The following is an 18,115-nucleotide window of genomic DNA, read 5'->3' as shown; positions in this document are numbered from 1 at the left end:
CTTTATATCGCGTCTTTTCTATTTGTAGGGAAGTTAGCGACGCTATTTCTGTAGTGTTAAACGATGGTTAGCTGTTCCGTGGTCACTTGGATAAGAAGGCAAAATTGGCTGGCAAAGCTGTGTACTAATTTAGGTACGTCAGTACTACACTTCAAGCCACCTCCTCAACTACATTAGGCGCAAATTTGACCTTACTTCATCTCTGGGCGGGCGGTTGCCAGTACTAGCTTCTTCCATTTGACCGCATAGAACCAAGAGTGGCTTGAATCATCGATGATCAAGTAATCTTGGGTAGCGATGAGAGTTGGTCATGAGGCGTGCTTTTAGGAGTTGTTCGTATCATGTTGATGTCTGGTATTTTAAGGAATCACACACATACAGGGTCATCAAGAATACTCCCTACTAAAATCCTAAAATATAAAAGGGGGCATACGGGCAAGAGGCTCACGTGATTTGAAGTGGTGAAGCAATATCCGTGGACATTCGCAACACCAGAGGTCAAGAGATGCGCTGGCGACCTTTTATCAACAGCCGGAAGACGTCCTCTGCGGGGCGAAGGCCTCCCCCAAAGATCTCCACTACGATTCCTTCTGCGCTGCACTCATCCAACGTAATCGGGCGATCTTGAACAGATCGTCGGGTCATCTTGTGGGGCGCCCATCAACATTGCTTCTTCAAGTACATAGTTGCCATTCGAGAACTTTTCTGCGCCACCGGCTATCTGTCCGTCGAACTATGTGCACTGCCCACTGCCACTTCAGTTTCACAATCATTTAGGCTATGTAAGTGACTTTGGTTCTCCATAGCCTTCTGAGCGACCATGACCACTCTCATCAGGCCCACAGTAACAACAACACTGTGGTATTTGGGACGAGAACAACCCGAGCCGAGAGTTGACACCATTTAGGATGGGCAGCCCATCCTAAATGGTGTCAACGAGTGGCCTATTTCGCAAAATTGGACTTGCCTAATTGGATTGTTTGTCCAAGCTAGAGGTTTGGAGAGTACAGTTCCCAGTTTACATTTGACATTATATTCGTCTTGTGCATGTTCATTTTGATACCTATCCCATGGGAAGCTGTATTGAGGGCATGGAGCATATTATGGCCATATGAGTGATGTTTTCACCGTTGATATTGATACTCAGTCCATTCCAGTCCAGAAGCTTAAAGATATCTTCAATCTTGCTGGCCTTTAGATTGGGAATATACGCTATGCCTGAAGGTATAAAAAATATAAATATCCTAAAAATTCATTTAAATAGAAAGTTAGAAACATAACAGCGAACATGTTTTACGGACTTGGAGTCTAAATATAGAATGTCCATGTCCATTGTCTACTGAACTGTGCAAACTATTAATAATTATGTGGCAACTGAAGCCTTTTTAGTATGAGTATTTAAAAATGTCCAATATAGGTCTATTAGCCACGCTACAACATATTGTTGGATCCGTCTGATAGTATGCGTCCGGCTTAATGCCTGATAAGAGCCGACCTTTGACTAAGTATTTTATAGCTACGTATGTCCGCTGTGAAGTTGTATCATCTGTATCTACAATATTATATTCTGTGGTAAGTCCAATCGAATCAATGAAAATGAAGTACCTTCATGCCAATACAAGCTAACAAAACACCTGGAGCAATACCTTGCAATTTGCATTTTGCATCAAACGGTTACGGACGTATAAATTTTGTCATCAATCTAGTTCTAGGCTGTGAAAAGTTTTGAATTTCGTTTCTTGTGACATTGAAAACAATACAAATATTTATAGGTATAATTAGTTCTAGTTATTACAGTTATTGATTGCTTGTGAGTTGTGATTCAGTCTGTTTAGTGATAAACAATAGGGGATTCTTGGTGTTTAGAAGTGCTTTAGACTGTGTGTTTCCAACTTCTTGGACTATTATAAATTGTATTTTGATCTAAAAGTTATAAATTATTATTGTAGTTAGTCACAAGTGCTTTGTGACTGAAGATAAATATGGATCAACCATTGCAACCTGAGAACGATGCAGAGGTAAACAAAGATAACGCCGAAACGGGTGTTCCTTGGTATGAAGATAAAAAGAATTTTTATTGGATGGGTGGTATTTTTGAGTGTTTAACATCAGTTGTATCATTATTCAGTACTAACCAATTGAAAGAAGAACCAGGTAATTAAAATGTAGTTAAGTATAGTAAGTAGATAGATACCTACTGTAAAACATGGTTCGGAGACTAACTGCAAAAATATTGTTTTGTTGCCGTCCTTTTAGAATTTAGAGTAATGTAGGTGCTTATTGAAGGTATGTTTTATTATCCTGACAACACCATACAAGGAAGCTCATTCCACAGCGTAGTTGTGTGTCTGAAAGTTCCTAGAAAATTGCACTGTGGAGGAATGATACACATCCAGATGGTGGAGATGATATCTTAATTTGTAGTGTGTTATACGCAATCACTCGAGTAGTCAAGGCCCAGTATTCCAATGCTAGGAGAGGCACTAAGGGTATTGTTCCTGAAGAGTGAAAGGTCTAATGGGGTTTATCTTCAGGGGGCAAAATTGGACAAGGTTTATTTTACTCCAAAGATAGATGAAACAAGTTTCTTTTGGCACTGGTTGACAATTTTCCAAGAGAGACCTGAATAGCTGGTATATAATATGGCATCTCCAGTTCTGTCTTCCTCATAGCAATGTGTGTTGGAGGCATCCAACATATCAGTTATATGTAGAAGAAACAGTGCAGAAGATAGCACACAACCTTGGGGAATTTTACAGCTCACTTCGGGCTTCGGGTTCAAGATATAACCATCAACTATGACCTGTAAGCTGCACCCAATGAGGAAGCTGGTGTCTATATCCAGACTAACTGCCGTCATCTATCATCAGATATATCAGAAGATAGTCCGCCGATCAACCGTGGCGAAAGCTGTACTGACGCTGCTGTACAAGAGCTGGCAGTTAATTATGCTCTCCATGACTTTGGAGAGTCGCAATAGGCCTGTCGTTTTACGGATCCGAACTTACTCCTTTTTCTTTGATCATTATTGGGTTGGCTTCAATAAGTCCGGATCTGAAATAAACTCATTAGGATATGTTCTGAGCACAATGGGAGAAATCCATCTGGCCTGCTCGACTTTTTACATCTAAGGAAAACCGAGCTTGATGCACAGTTTTGTCTGAACTGTACTTTAGGTATAGAGCTCTGTGTTTTTCCATTCTTGTAATTGAAGTTGAGTTTTAGTTGAAAAGAGTGCATAGGACATCGGCATTTACATTTGCCAGAGCAGTGGCGACACGGACGGCTTGTTGAAGTAACCAAGTGCAGCTTTCGACAACGCCGACAACTTGCGTGTTTCGGTCGGGTAACGTGAAAGCTGCCCGACGATTTTGACGACATGCTTAGATTTTAGGGTGATTTGCCGATTAAAGAATCTTGAGGCAAGGTTGTATTTTCACTTTATAGCTTTGCAGTCGGTTTCTTTATGGCCAGAGCCAAAATCCAGATTTGATTCGCCTGTTTTTGTGTAGATAGCAGCTGAAAGCATGAACCAAAAAATTTTACTCTTATTTTCGCTCAGGATGTTAAATATTCGATATATCTGTGCCTCCTTAAAGTAACACAGGCTGCCTGTATCATCTCAAGCTGGTGGTGGATGGCGTTAAGATTGGAGTGGATTCCCCTTATATTACAAGAGTCCACAGTGAGGGTGAAGCGGGGTGCCGTGGTGTTAAAGCCCTCGGACATGTGTGGTTCTGTGCCCTACCCAGAATATGATGGGAGTCGCGAGCGAGAATGCTCGGGGAGGGATTACCCTCCTGGGGAATTATGTGATGTCATGCTGTAAAATAGTCAAAACACTAGTAGTTGAAGACTACTATCTCCCCTGTCTTGCCCACTTTTATCTTTTGTTCTTCATCAGTCCTTCACCAGTCAGACTGATGTTTAGTTAAGTCTTTGCTTCTTGTAAGTACCAAAAATGATGTAAAAATATTCTTATAATATTTCATATACCTATTGCCTGTTGCCTTTTTCATTTAACTGTTTTATGTTTCAACATTATAAAGTAATAATATCAAGCTATGTATTAAAAAGTAGTAAAGTAGTAAAGAATGTTTTATTTGAAGGAAATTTTATGTGTATGTTTGGACTGTCATAGCCTTGTTGTATAATAATAATATTGAATTGATTTAAGAAAACTGGGAAATACCAATGGAAAAAATCACAGATCTTTTCTTTTTGGGATCTGGTGGTCAAGGAACTGTATATGGGGCCCAACTTAATGGAAAAAGGGTTGCAGTAAAACAACTGCATACTAAAACTGAAACAAATATGAAACATTTACTGAAGCTACAACATGAAAACATAGGTAAAACAGAAGATGAATAATTAAAATTATTTTAAAGTGCAACACATATAATATAAAAAAATTTTTGGTTTTTTAGTTAAATTCATAGGAGTTTGTACCAGTCCTCCCCAATTCTGTGTCATCATGGAGTATTGTCAGTATGGGTCTCTCTACGACTTTATACACAGCAACACTACATTTGCCCCCAAGCAACTTTTGAAGTGGGCTAAAGAAATTGCTGTTGGTATGGTGTATCTCCATGGGCATAAGATAATACATCGCGACTTAAAAAGCCCCAAGTGAGTATTATAATGAGGGTACTTATTTAAAAAAATGTAAATGTGACTGTGAAAGTATAATTTTATATATTTTTCAGTATCCTTATTTCTGATGACTTGGTTGTGAAAGTAAGTGATTTTGGCACAAGCTGTGTATGGAATGATATAAGTGCTGTCATGACATTTACTGGGACAGTAGCTTGGATGGCCCCTGAAATTATACGCCATGAACCATGCTCACTGAAAGTTGATGTTTGGTCATTTGGTGTTATGTTGTGGGAGATTCTAACTGCTGAGAAGCCATATAAGGGTCTTGAAACTCAAGCCATCATGTGGGGAGTGGGGACAAACTCAATATCACTTCCAATCCCCAGTAACTGCCCGAACAGCTTGCAACAGCTGCTAAAACAGTGCTGGAATCGAGTTCCACGAGATAGGTGAGTTATATAGTGTTCTATATGATAATATTACATTCATCACATATACTAAATACTTAATGTTATTTTTGTTTAGGCCAACATTCAAAATAATTGCGGGCCATTTGGAGATTGCTGGTGGTCAGCTGCGTTCAATGAACACTCAAACATTTACAAAAGTTCAAAATGAATGGCGTGCTGATGTGCACAAAGCAATGGAAATTCAATACTCTAAGTGAGTTACTTTTTTAAAATACTTTTTCTCTTTTTTCAGATTTCAAACATGTGTATACATATATTATATTTCCAATAAGATCTCATTATAACAAAATCAGATCATAATATGATGTATCAGATAGAATTTATGAGTAAATGAAGGAACTTTTTAAATTTGATATGTGTAAATAGCAATTTTTATAAATATACTATAATAAAGTGTATCATTTACTGAAGTGATGAAGAAGACCATAAATGGGAACCAGAATATTTCAATGATAAGTATTTCACAGAAACTATACTTATTTGACTCTTATGAACCAAATTTAAAGTCGTAAATAAGTACTGTAACTGACAATACTGATCTAATGATGATGCTGCTAGGATTGGAATTCTTTCATGAAAACATCTCTCCTAGCCATGTTTGGGATCAATGGAATTGTCATGAGACACTTTTTTTATTTGAGAAGTATTTTATTTGAGTCTTAGGTGTGGTTTTGTTTATACTCAATTAGTTGCCATACTTAGTCTACCAATATTTATAATTATCACTTTTTAGCCATTCATTAGGGGATGATACTACATTCTTCTGTTCTGTAATAGGGAAAGTGTTTTTAATTTTTGGCAGGTGGTGTGATGCACTTCACTTTACTATGTCTATATCTTTAATAAAGATCTTTCGAGTTTGATTTAATACTTTTATTAGTGTAACTTGGTCAAGTGTTGATTAATAAGATGGATCATTAATTTGACACATTCCGTGTCAGGAACTTGAACACAGTCAATCCGGAGAGCGACGATGTTTCGGATCAGAGGCGAGAGGATCTGAAGCAAGCCAGGGATCTGCGCCACATGTATGAACAGCAAGTCACACGCGCCAATGAGCTTTTCATGGAAGTGTGCGCTGTGCGCCTGCAGCTTGAACAACGTGAGAAGACACTGGCAGAGTAAGTTTATTTATATCCAGAGTGTGTTGTAGTGTGAGTGCGGCTTCACGTAAACTAAAATGTTTTTCTCCATACGACATGCTCGTGACCGGGCGCTGCTTGGGTTTACTGGTTGATCTTGTCATAGTGAGCTGTGACCTGTACGTAATTGGTGATGAATTGTTTTTATTTACAGGTTTTTTTAGATATTTTTGTGTCTGCGTTTTATTTGCAGTGTGTTGACATTTCAAGCATTTCCAGGCTTCTTGGAAAGAGGCCACGCATGAATTGCATCACACAGGGTTTGTTTTTTTAAAGTAGATCCCTCTCCCCCCTCTCCCTTCCCCTAACCGTATTCACATTTGTGAAATCCCTCTCCTTGATGGGTGTATCTTTTTTTTTTTCAATTATTTTAATCTTTCATAAATTATAAGTAATAAATATTGCCGGGTTGTACTCAGTATCCCGTAGCAAAAATTATGAGATAAAAAATATTATGGAGTAGTACCACTATAATCGTGGATGGAAGCTGGATCAACTACAATTTATAAAAATTGGTTAGGTTAGGTACTGTTAGAACAGTTAACACAACGCACGAACCGAGCGTAGCGCGCCGCGGCAGCGGCCTTCTAGTGCCAGAACTGAATTGAAGGCGTTGCCATTATAAATTAGGGAGGGGGGACCTACCCAACCCTTCAAAATGTCATAATTTGAGGTTAGGTTATAACGCTTTTTTCTCTGGAACGGTGCATTACCTTGTGATGGGAGTAGTATCAGGGTTAAGGGGGCAGCTCCTCTACCCCTTCCACCCTCCTCCTTCAAGTTTTAACCATTTTGCTTAACATATTATAACTTTCGAGTTTTATTATTTTAGATTTTAGAATGTGACGTAACAAATCTTTTCATCCCCCCTGTCCCTTGTAACACAATGGCACACTTAGTTAGCCCCCCTTCTCCTTAAAGAGTGACGTAATATATGTATGTTAATAATTAAGAATTACGAAATGGCTGACACGCACACTTATGATTTGGACAATATGGATATCATGTCCAAAGTACTCGGGGAACGTAGTAGAGAACGAATTTTTGACCATTTTTTAAATCCATGATGGCCGTCGCGTAAAATTATGATTTTATGTACATGGATATCGTTTTCAAGTAGGTTGTGGTAGTTGAAGAAAAATTTGGGATCCTTTTTGTAATCCCAGGTGGCCGCCTCGTAAATTTATTATCACAGTATGGACATCGTTTACCAGATTCTTGGGATGGGATGACTGAGAATAAGATCGAATTCAAAGTTATTATGTCTTTGTATTTGCATCATATATACATACATACATTTAGGGTTCCGTACAATCGAGTGGATGGTTCTGCTAACATTAGTAGGTATAGGATCATCCATGTATCTGCTGTCTCTTAGTTGAAGGCCAATCCGCCGATATTTTAATTTTTTTATGTTTGATTATTATTGGTTTTAGGTTTTTAATATAAAATATAAATTAAATTAATTCACAATTTGTTTCGCATCTTTCACACACAACGTGACATTAACATTGACATGCGTTTCGTATTAAACATGGATGAAGTGGAAGTAGAAGCTAGTTCTATAATGTATTCCAAGACATTCGATAGGGTAGCGATACAATGAGTAAGATCTATGTCGTTTTCAGGAAAGAGATCGTGTTGAACGAATGCCGCTGTGGCGTACGCAACTCTAAGGTGTTCCAGAGGCAACAGTCGTCATCTTCGGAGGGGATGAAACTGCCCGTGAACCACGATAGCCAGCGACGACGCAAGAAGATCTCCTTGCCTGCCCAGATGGTAGTCAGCTTTGATGACAACAAGTCCCGAAGCCTGACCACGCTTGACGATCACGCCAGCTGCCCTTGCAATGCCATGGCGAGGAGCCTTATGCCCGCGCGCAATACGGACGTGACCATCAAGTTCGAAGACAACGGCAACCAGGCTAGCGTCTGCCGCGGCTCCGACAGCCTCAACGACAATAACATACCAGACGTCGCTCAAGTCTAACTTGCTAACGTGCTGTTGATCTCAATCTTTGTATTCAGTTTATTTGTGTTTTTATACTTGTTTTCCTATATTTTGCGTAAATTGAGATCAAACTGGTAGAACACCAGTACATATAAATATCTTATTGGACAATTGCTCCATTACTATATATATTTCTTATAAGAAAAACAATGTTATAGAAACAAATAATATTAGTGATTGAGTGTTTCGTACTAGCAAATAATAATCCTATATTTTGGTACAGATAAGTATCACTTAGTTCGTTGATGTAGAATGTGCCATCAAATTTCGGCACTTTTCGGCGCACTTAAACCCGAATTTCCAAGTAGTTGGCAGAGACAACCCCTTATCTCTAGTAAATTAGGTCGCAGGTCAATTTCAATGGCTTTAAGGCTTTATACTACTAATACTTACACATTATTGAACTTAATGTAACGGTCAGCGCATGCCCTCATCTGACTTCTCATCTTATATTAGATTTATATGTCACCCACGTTTCACCAAATTATATATTATAGTAGTACCAGTGGGACGCTCCTTTGCACAGGATACCGGCTAGATTATGGGTACCACAACGGCGCCTATTTCTGCCGTGAAACAGTAATGTGTAAACATTGCTGTGTTTCGGTCTGAACGGCGCCGTAGCTAGTGAAGTTACTGGGCGAATGAGGCTTGACATCTTATGTCTCAAGGTGACGAGCGCAATCGTAGTACCGCTCAGAACTCAGTTTTTGGGTTTTTCAAGAATCCTGTGCGACACTGCATTGTAATGGGCAGGGCGTATCAATTACCATTAGTTGAACGTCCTGTCCGTCTCGTCCCTTATTGTTATAAAAAAAATAAGAAAAATATAAAAAAAATATATTAATTAATTTAAATAAATAATATTTAATAATTTCCTTCTAATTTAACTAATATTATTAAATAGATTAGATCTGTCTTCGATGTGAGGCCAATCTGTGGCGAATAAATTTTCTCCTTTAAATATTTGCCAAACGACAAAATACTGTTTAATAATGTTTTTAATATAGCCTAGGTATTATCAAAAGAAAAACTCAATACAACTACTCGATAGAATAAATGTTGATGGAATAATAAAAATTACTTTGATATGGATTTAGACCCATGAGTAAGTCAATATTAGATTAGGACATTTAGGAATAATTATTAAACCCTAATTGAGCGCGGATTTGAACCCTGTGTATCAAAAATACCAGAAGGTCACCCGTCGACCGACCATGGCGAAAGCCGTACTGTCGATTTTTTTTTATTATTTTATATGCCAGTTAAATCACGGGAACAAAAATGTGGCTTCTAATCCGAATTTCCCATTGTTGTAATAGCAACAATTGAAACAATTATTTTCTATCTATTTTTATTAGAATAATAACTCTTTATAAGACTACGGTATGTATGGCTTAGGGCACTCATATTGTCTTTTGTTTACTATAATTAAGCCACTATAAAATATTTATTTAATAGCTGAAAGCTATTTAAAACTGTTATAATACAAAGTGTACTAGTCTTTTTTATATTTTTTACGATTTTACTTTTTCTAATAATTTATTATAGCTACTAAGTTAAGGGTTCGACTACACCAGATAGTCTAAAGTATTTATTATTATATAGGGTAGGCTCACCTATCACGCAATTTGCATACAATCAGACGTCGAGTTGCGAAAATTTAAATTTTACCAATCTACTTGTTAAATCAATAACAATCATTATCCCATGCTTCAAAGAGAAACTACAAGTCAAAACAAATTAGAGTAAACCTTTTTCCTTTTAAAATTACAATCAATAAGTACTGAAAATGCACAATAGTAACTTACATTTACAGACCTGTGTCGTTTATTATTGAAACCAAAAAAATAATAGTATCTATGATGAAACCCATTGGAAAAGGAAGAGAATATAACAAAAATGAAAGGAAAAATAAATTAAGACACTGGTCTATTAACAACTACAATGGCTATGAAAACGTTGAAACTTGACTTAAAATGTTTGCAGAATACGGATCTATCGACGATTTACGACCAATTCTGATCGTAGAATTACAAGTCGCTACCTTGTAAGTTAACTTTATTAACATTGCCGCTGAACCGTCAATTTAGGTAGGATTTACGGTCGTTCTTCTAGGAGAGTGTGTTTAACAATAGGTAGATAACCTACTAGTCTTATTCTAGTCGTAGTCTATTCGTATTCTTCGCGGTTAGTACGAAGAGTTTCCAAACGCATTAATTTAATTAACGCAAATTATTAGTAGTTTGTAGTATTTTAGCAATATTATTAATATAAATATATATTGGAATACATTTAATCTCATGTTTTTAATACAGTTATATTTGTATCACTTAATAAGTATATTTGCTGTTTACTGAAAACAGATCTGTTTGTGTTAGGTTATTGAAACCTTAGTGTAACTTACGGATACATTACTGTCACCGTTTAATGACAACATCTTATCTATCCATAGTTATAGTCCAATGCTATCTGTCAATAGGTTATTGAAATGTAAGTAAGCGTAAAAGGACAGATTGTCTACGTCTAGTAAGTTAAACTAAGGATAGATAGATTATTGAAAACGGCCGTAAGCGGATATGCATTTATTGCATTATGGTTGGTATAGCGAGAGTTATGAAAAACTCACTGTCAGAGAATTGTGGTGGCAAGTGATTCAAATGTAACTATCTATCGTAGATGTCGTTTATGTAATTGTCTAGGTTGAGTAAACAATTAATCTGTTTTTGTGGTGTTAAATTAATAAATATACTAAAAACTTTTTCGTTTTTTATTTAATAAACCTTATTTACATAATATATTGATAGAAAACCTATAAAAAATGATACATTTTAAACACTTTCATCGTATATCTTGATAAACGAATGTATTTCACTTGATATAATGACGACCGCCGCCTATATTATATGGGATTGGTGTGGTCATTGCTTGCCTTTCCTCTTAAAAAATCATAAGTAATGTTCTTCTTGCAATTAATTATTATTAAGTACTGAGTACATACATTAAAAGATCGCTGAGATACAAGAAAAAAATCGCTGTGATTTGAATTTTGCGCCAAAAATGTCATAACGGCGTTGTAAATACATAATATAACTTATATAGATAGCAATTAAACATTCATTCAAATTAACACCTTACTTGGTGGCAGTAATATTCAAATTATACGCTTATAAGAAGCTCGTTGTTATGGTGCGAAATGTCGACGACGTCCGTCTCTTTGCAAAATGATAAAAATAGTCAAGATATTTGAGTTCATAATTTTACTCATTTAAAGTAGATAAATTAAATTAAAAAAAAATACCATTTACCTGAAATACGACACTGTATCCACTTTAATGTTTAGATATGCTCTTATTTGGATAGTTTTCCACTGATCACTTTGTCATTGAGTGGCGTTGCATTCCAAGCGCTGTTAAAATACAACTGAACGAAAACTGTGCCTAATAGACGGGTAGGCAGAGTTTTGTTTCAAACAATTTTTTAGCGTGATTGTGTCTCGTTGTTTATTTTACGTTTATGAGAAAATATCATAAAATTTAAACGTAGAGTGACGCCGGCAGCGGAGCCATGCTCCAGGTACCGGTCGCGGTGGCAGGGCTGCAGATAAGACTTTCACTGTGTGGCTTTAAGCCAACCGCTTAGCGAGAACCGCTCGATATATTGATCGAGGTTCTTTGCCTCGCCTTTGGGATCGTCTAATAAATATTTTTTTATTCAAAATAGGATTATTTCAAATAGGATGTGATACTTACTCACTCAAATATATAGATTAACTTAACAATCGCAGGAATACACAACGTATCTTTTTTTTTTTATTAAAAACACAATGTTTCTCAAAAGTAATACGTATTATAATTAGATTATATTTGACAAAAAATGTAGGTAACTACTTAATGACAGCAAGAATTCTGAATAACTCCGAATTTACAAGTGATAGGATCACTGTGTGATTCAACAATAAAGATTAAATTGTTGAAAGCACTTACATGAATAAATTCTAAAGGAGCTGCATCTCCAACGAGCCATTTGTTTTAATTTATTTGTGTCGTAGAAAATTGGACAAAATTCTTGCATATTTACTAAGTACCAATAAATCTGTTTGTTCTCTTGCATTTATCTATTGTTTTTCATTTTGGGATCTACAGGAAATCTGAAATAGAATATTTTTTTTAATTATTAATTAAGTATTCATGCCCCTTATTTTAAAAACAATAATAGAAAAACTAATAATTTAAAATTCAAATATCGTGGTAAATAAATACTTATTGAAAAAATTTTAATAAAATTCACAAAAAACATGATTTAAACAAAAGCCTATAAGTCTATAATATGGGTAAAACTATATCTATTTTATGGCAACATTCTCGTTGTCACTGTTTTATGTTATGTTTATTTTGGTGATGATAAATTTAACAAATTTTAAAAATAGTTCAAGTCAATACTTTTGGAAAGAATATTTCATATAAAATTTATTTGAGTTTTGAGCTTGTTGCACATTATATTGAAAACGATAGGTGACAAGTAATACTTACCTACTGCGTGGAAGCGAACCACTGGATTTTTAATGTTTAATCTACGACTTCGGCAGTAAGATACACTACACCCTAAGCTAATCACCAACCGATGACAATATGACAATTATTTGTTTGTTTTTGCCAAACTTGGCGAACAATAAAGTGGGTAAACAAATAAAATTTGAAAACAAAATTTTATAAGCGATGTGGGACTCGAACCCACGCACACTCGCGTTCCGTGCGAGCTCTCTTTCCAACTGAGCCAACAGTTCGATTCACGTATCGTTGATAAAATCTTGTATGCTTTGTTCAACTCTGAGAGTTGTGTCTGTCTGTTGTGACTTCATCTACACGATCTACTTTACAGTAATTAGTAACCTGCTCAACAAAAATATTTGCATATTAGGAAATTGACTTGAGATGTCGCTCTTGCAAATCTAAACAATTTGTTATGTTTCAAAGTGATAACCCTCCTTTCTGGGATTAAATTTATTACACAAATAAAATTTCAAAACAATATTTAATGAATGATGCGGGACTCTAACACGCGACCTCTCGCGTCCCGTGCGTTCGCTCTTACCATTTCGTTCATAAAATTATGTTTTCAGTTTTATTTGTGTAATAAATCCCAAAAACATGAAAGTAATTATTGACCGTATTAGTGATATTTATTATTTTTTAACGTTAAAATTGACATTAAAAACGATCGAGCTGTTTTGATTTTATTACAAACACTGGACGCTCGCCCTCATACCTTATTTTTCTCTCATACAATACACGGTTTAGTCGAGCGACTGATAGAGGAAGAGCCCGTGGACCCTAGACCTACGTTATTTTATAAAAGCCGAAAGTTTGTCAGCGCATGCTCCCAACACAGGTAAGAATGATGGACCATTATGGAGTTTGGGTTACAGTGGCAAAGGGGTTGGAAGTTGGAACTATCAAAAGTGTCTGGCTAATGAGGAAACAGCATCTACTTACTACCCAAGTATTATATATAAAAATCAGCTTTTATACTATGACTTAAGTAAATTTATAATTTCGTGAACATTAAGGGGGTTGCCACGATGTTAAGGGTCTGTTAATGAATAACGTGATTTTTAATAATATTCTGAAGGTAATACCGAAAAATCACACTTTATTCTTTGATGTATTTAGTTATCGGTATTTTACAAACCTTTAGTACCGTTTATCCGCCGCATAATGGTCCATCGTTTTTACCTGTGTTGTGAGCAGCATGCGCTGACAAACATTTCAGCTCTTATAAAATAACGTATGTCTGGGTCCACGGGCTCTTAGACCATAATCCGAGTTGTTGTTGTAGTGTTGTTACCGGTATAATATCGATAACATTGATTGGAGTCATGCCATCACATTATTATATTATTCATTTTACAAATAATTATTTGGAACTGACGAGATTGATAATTAAGAAAAGTAAACAGTTACAAGAATTCATTTCTGTAGGCAATAAATTTCACAAGAATGTATTTATCATATTTAGACAATATTAATCCATTTTAAACGGTCTGTTCTTATTAAAATTATATACCATTGAATTTATTTGTATTATTATAATTTTTATCGTAGAAACTATTCAAATCAGAGTCTATCACAATAATAACACTTTCTAGAAGGTTCTGTAGGCTAAATACTATCTTAAACTCCACGGACGAGTAAAAAAGAACCTGTCACCTTACATAACACTGAACCACCAAAACAAGCCGGTTAACCCCACGCTCACACTTACACTAATACGAGCCGATCGGCCGCCATTATGAGATGTGCCATCGTCTGTGACAGATCAGTTTGCGTCGCAATAAAATATTTTAGAAATGCCGTCGTGCGTTGTGAAATAGTGTTAAAATAATACTTTAAAAGTATTTGTGGCCATATATTATGATTATTTAAGGAAGAAACTGGTAAACAATTGTGTAACTGGTATCCCTCGTAACAACACACACACTAGAATAAAGGTTCTCAGAGTCCTTCTTTTTTTACTCGTCTGTGATTAAACTCATGCACTAAATAATATTGAAAAAATGACAAACAGTTTTGAACGAAGAAAAACGCAATGGCTACTCCCCTCCTATCACCGGTGATGCGTGTGGTTCTATATTACACATTATGTTAGTTAATATAATTAGGTATCAACATTACTTTCGTGTTCAAAAATGCACATTTCTACTCATTGAATTGAATAGAAATCTAATCAAAACAAAAATCATACAAGAGTCATAAAATGTTCTATTTTAGACATAGGTTAGGTACTTCCAAGTACTTCACACTTTATGAACCTAATTATTCTGATTTCAGATTCTACACACAACTGTTTTGTTGAAATCAATAAATAAATTAGAAGCCTCCAACATGCACTATTATGTCGACAATTTTGCATCATCTATCGAGATCACTCTTGTGAAGCTCACGGAATGAAGTAAAATGGACTTAAGTTTAACCCCCGAAGGACTGAAGTTTGTGCTACCACAAAATAATCTAAATAAAAAAAAACATTTGTCGTATCGACACCTGTTTCACAACACTCCCCTTAATGCCTCGCCTAGTGTATATTGGTTTTCGAGATTGATTGTTAACTGCGCAGTTGCCTATATGAGAAGAAAAGACGAATAGGTTTCTAAGCAACTGCGTCATGGATCGAGCGAGAGACAATATTTCAAGTCAGCGCACAGTCTAGAATAGGTATTACTCACACCTCATTCTTCGGTTTAATTGTACGAGGTTTTTAGAATATCCGCACTATGGAGGACATAACTCTTAAGAAACTTCCAGCGTATCTCTTATAAGTAAATCATATAATTGAACAATATTGCGTTTATTTACAACTACAACGTTGCTTTAATGATAAAAATTATGTCTAAGTCTTACTAGATAATATTTTAAGAATAAACTAAAGAAAATATTTTTTGTCATTTCACGGAACCAATTCTGGTATTTGATCAAATCACTAGATTTGTTTAGAGAAATGATAAAATCCTGTTGTTATTTTAACATCTTCCGTGATTTGATCAAATCTCTTAGGGAATTTACCAAATCTCTGTTTTTATCATATCCCTGCGACATATACTGAAGAGCTGTTCAACCTGATTCCTGCCGCCGAATTCCACCTTCGCACGACACGCCACAAGTTAGGATTTCATCCCCACCATCTGGATGTGTGGCGGTCCTCCACAGTGCGGTTTTCAAGGAGCTTTCTTCCTCGTACCACGAAGCTGTGGAATGAGCTTCCGTGTGCGGTGTTTCCGGGACGATACGATACGACATGGGTACCTTCAAGAAAAGCGCGTACACCTTCCTTAAAGGCCGGCAACGCTCTTGTGATTCCTCTGGTGTTGCAGGAGAGTGTGGGCGGCGGTGATCACTTAACACCAGGTGACCCGTACGCTCGTTTGTCCTCCTTATCCATAAAAAAAAAAAAAAAAATATACACTTTTATAATAAAGTCCCAGCCACTGCATACGTATCAGCAGTTTAGAAAAAAAAGGGAGGTACACAAACAGCTATCAGCACACAGGAGGTTTTTTCACACAGAGGAGGAAGTTCATTTTACCCTATTAACGAAGACTCTAAAGAAGATACAAATTTTCGTAGACTACTTTCCGAGAAATAATGGTATATACGGCATGCACATTCAATCACTTGTATAATAGTGTATGTGAGAAGTATCTACCATGTAATTGGATGCAGAAAAAGTAATATAGGAGACAGCACATCAACTCTCGGTAAGCCCAAATATTTGATATTTCAAGAGAAGGGTTTTGTGTCATACACGATCAAAGGCCTTCATATATCCAGATTAACTGCTAAGCCTCCTCTCTTGCTTTCGATAGCCGCCGCCTATTAAAAACTGGCGGTTAATAATGATCTCCACGATTATGTAGAACAGGGCAGTTCTAACAAAAGGCTCTAAGTAGATATCGCACTTCGAGCTGTCTCCTTTTGTTAGGGAATCAAATTCAAATATTAATATTATATGTAAAAAAGAATTAAAAATCACTAATTGATCCTCAAAAACTACCCATTCGAAAATCTATGCCACAGTCCTGAGAAGTTCGGCCTAAAAAAAAACTCAGCGGTCTTCTTCTTTTACTAATAAAACTCCGTCACTTAGTTACAATTTTACTGTACGAAATTGTATAGATTCAAAATTTAATAACCCGAGGGCGGTCGCTCTATTCCCAATCCGTCAATAGGATTCAGGCGAGAATTGATTTCCATGAGTTCATCTCATCATTTGAGTACCTAAATAGTAGAATTAACGTGGTAGTATTGAAGTTAACTCAACAACTCAAGGGGGCCACGTGCCGAGCACGATGATAGAATTGCCCTTCAGCCCGCTCGACTTATTAAAGTCCAAGAAAAATGGAGCTCACCCAACAGATTTTTGTAAGAATTGTACCTCAGGCAGAAAGCTCTAACACCGCGGAATGGTCTATATTTTCCATCGCTAAGAGTCAACTTAGAGGCAAAAAGAGTGCCCAGAAACACAGCCCTCTCTTTTGTCATATAGAACGGGGGGCTATTTAGCTTTAGCTTGCGTAGACGGCTGGCTAAAGTTGCCAAGAGCAGCTTTCGACAACGCCCAGACTTGCCTGAACCACTAAGCAGACTAGGCATAATATAATAAACATAATAAGCACTATAGAATTTGGAGGCACGTATTTCATCTTTAGACCTTTTTAGACTTTTTACTTTATATCCAGCGCCGCAGGTTGAATACCTCTCTTGGTTTCAGTCAGTTACTATTTTTCAACTAGTGCTGTGATCAATCGCTATTTCAGAACTTGGTTTGAAAATATCCGTGCCTTTAGTATCACAGTTGCAGAAAAGGAAGGCATCCTGTACCAAACTGCTGACCTCTAAATTTGGCAGGTTTTCTGTGTAAATTTTAAGGTGGAGGGATGGGGAGACGGAAGTGTGCTGTGTGAGTCTCACAACAAAAATCCTTAGTGCCCTTTTATAACATCCACGAGCCAGGACATATTCTTTACCGCTCCAAGTATGCACAGGGAAAAAGTAAAGAGCAGAGAAATCTGTGAACGGCTTGATCGATTACGTATCGTTCATTTTAAGTTCTCTATCGCATTTATCATGGAGAATTTTTGATGAGAGATTTATGACTATTTTTGTCACTGAATCCCAACATCGCACCACACACCAATAACATGTGGAGGGGTAGCGAACCTACACATTGTGGTTTTCGGAACATTCCTCCACGTAAAATAAAACTTTGGAAGAAATACTAAGTCGCGCATTGGCGCTTACGGTTTTTATACCTGTCTCTACAGCCTGTGTTAGATTTTTCCGCGACCTTACTACGATCCTAACTACCAAATGTTATATGTGTGTTATATTATTTCTTTCA

At 36.5% G+C, this 18,115-nt stretch overlaps 1 protein-coding gene across 6 annotated transcripts; it reads left to right on the top strand.

Annotated features, from left to right (window-relative positions):
* The first annotated feature begins 1,589 nt into the window (after window positions 1-1,589).
* On the top strand, window positions 1,590-10,979 carry LOC126978534 (mitogen-activated protein kinase kinase kinase 12-like). 6 transcript variants are annotated; one of them, XM_050827456.1, is made up of 8 exons: window positions 1,592-1,772; window positions 1,954-2,154; window positions 4,178-4,351; window positions 4,428-4,629; window positions 4,707-5,045; window positions 5,122-5,259; window positions 6,008-6,187; window positions 7,837-10,979. In XM_050827456.1, exons 2-8 carry the CDS (start codon window positions 1,983-1,985, stop codon window positions 8,195-8,197), a joined length of 1,566 nt encoding a protein of 521 aa, XP_050683413.1. In that variant the 5' UTR covers window positions 1,592-1,772; window positions 1,954-1,982; the 3' UTR covers window positions 8,198-10,979. The 6 variants fall into 6 exon arrangements, with proteins under 6 accessions (XP_050683419.1, XP_050683413.1, XP_050683414.1 ...); XM_050827457.1 differs by having other exon boundaries at window positions 1,950-2,154; XM_050827461.1 differs by having other exon boundaries at window positions 1,593-1,772; window positions 1,954-2,053.
* The last annotated feature ends 7,136 nt before the right edge of the window (window positions 10,980-18,115 follow it).

Source organism: Leptidea sinapis, chromosome Z (genome assembly GCF_905404315.1).
Source record: "Leptidea sinapis chromosome Z, ilLepSina1.1, whole genome shotgun sequence".
Classification (NCBI taxonomy): Eukaryota; Metazoa; Arthropoda; class Insecta; order Lepidoptera; family Pieridae; genus Leptidea; species Leptidea sinapis.
Note: the sequence above shows the minus strand (reverse complement) of the source record. Positions and strands in the feature narration are given on the sequence as shown.

Excerpts from the sequence above, each read along its gene's own strand:
- LOC126978534 (XM_050827456.1), top strand. The coding sequence starts at position 1,983 with ATGGATCAACCATTGCAACCTGAGAACGATGCAGAGGTAAACAAAGAT. Across the intron at positions 5,260-6,007 it reads ATGGAAATTCAATACTCTAA|GAACTTGAACACAGTCAATC; the intron begins GTGAGTTACTTT and ends ATTCCGTGTCAG. Across the intron at positions 6,188-7,836 it reads CGTGAGAAGACACTGGCAGA|GAAAGAGATCGTGTTGAACG; the intron begins GTAAGTTTATTT and ends TGTCGTTTTCAG.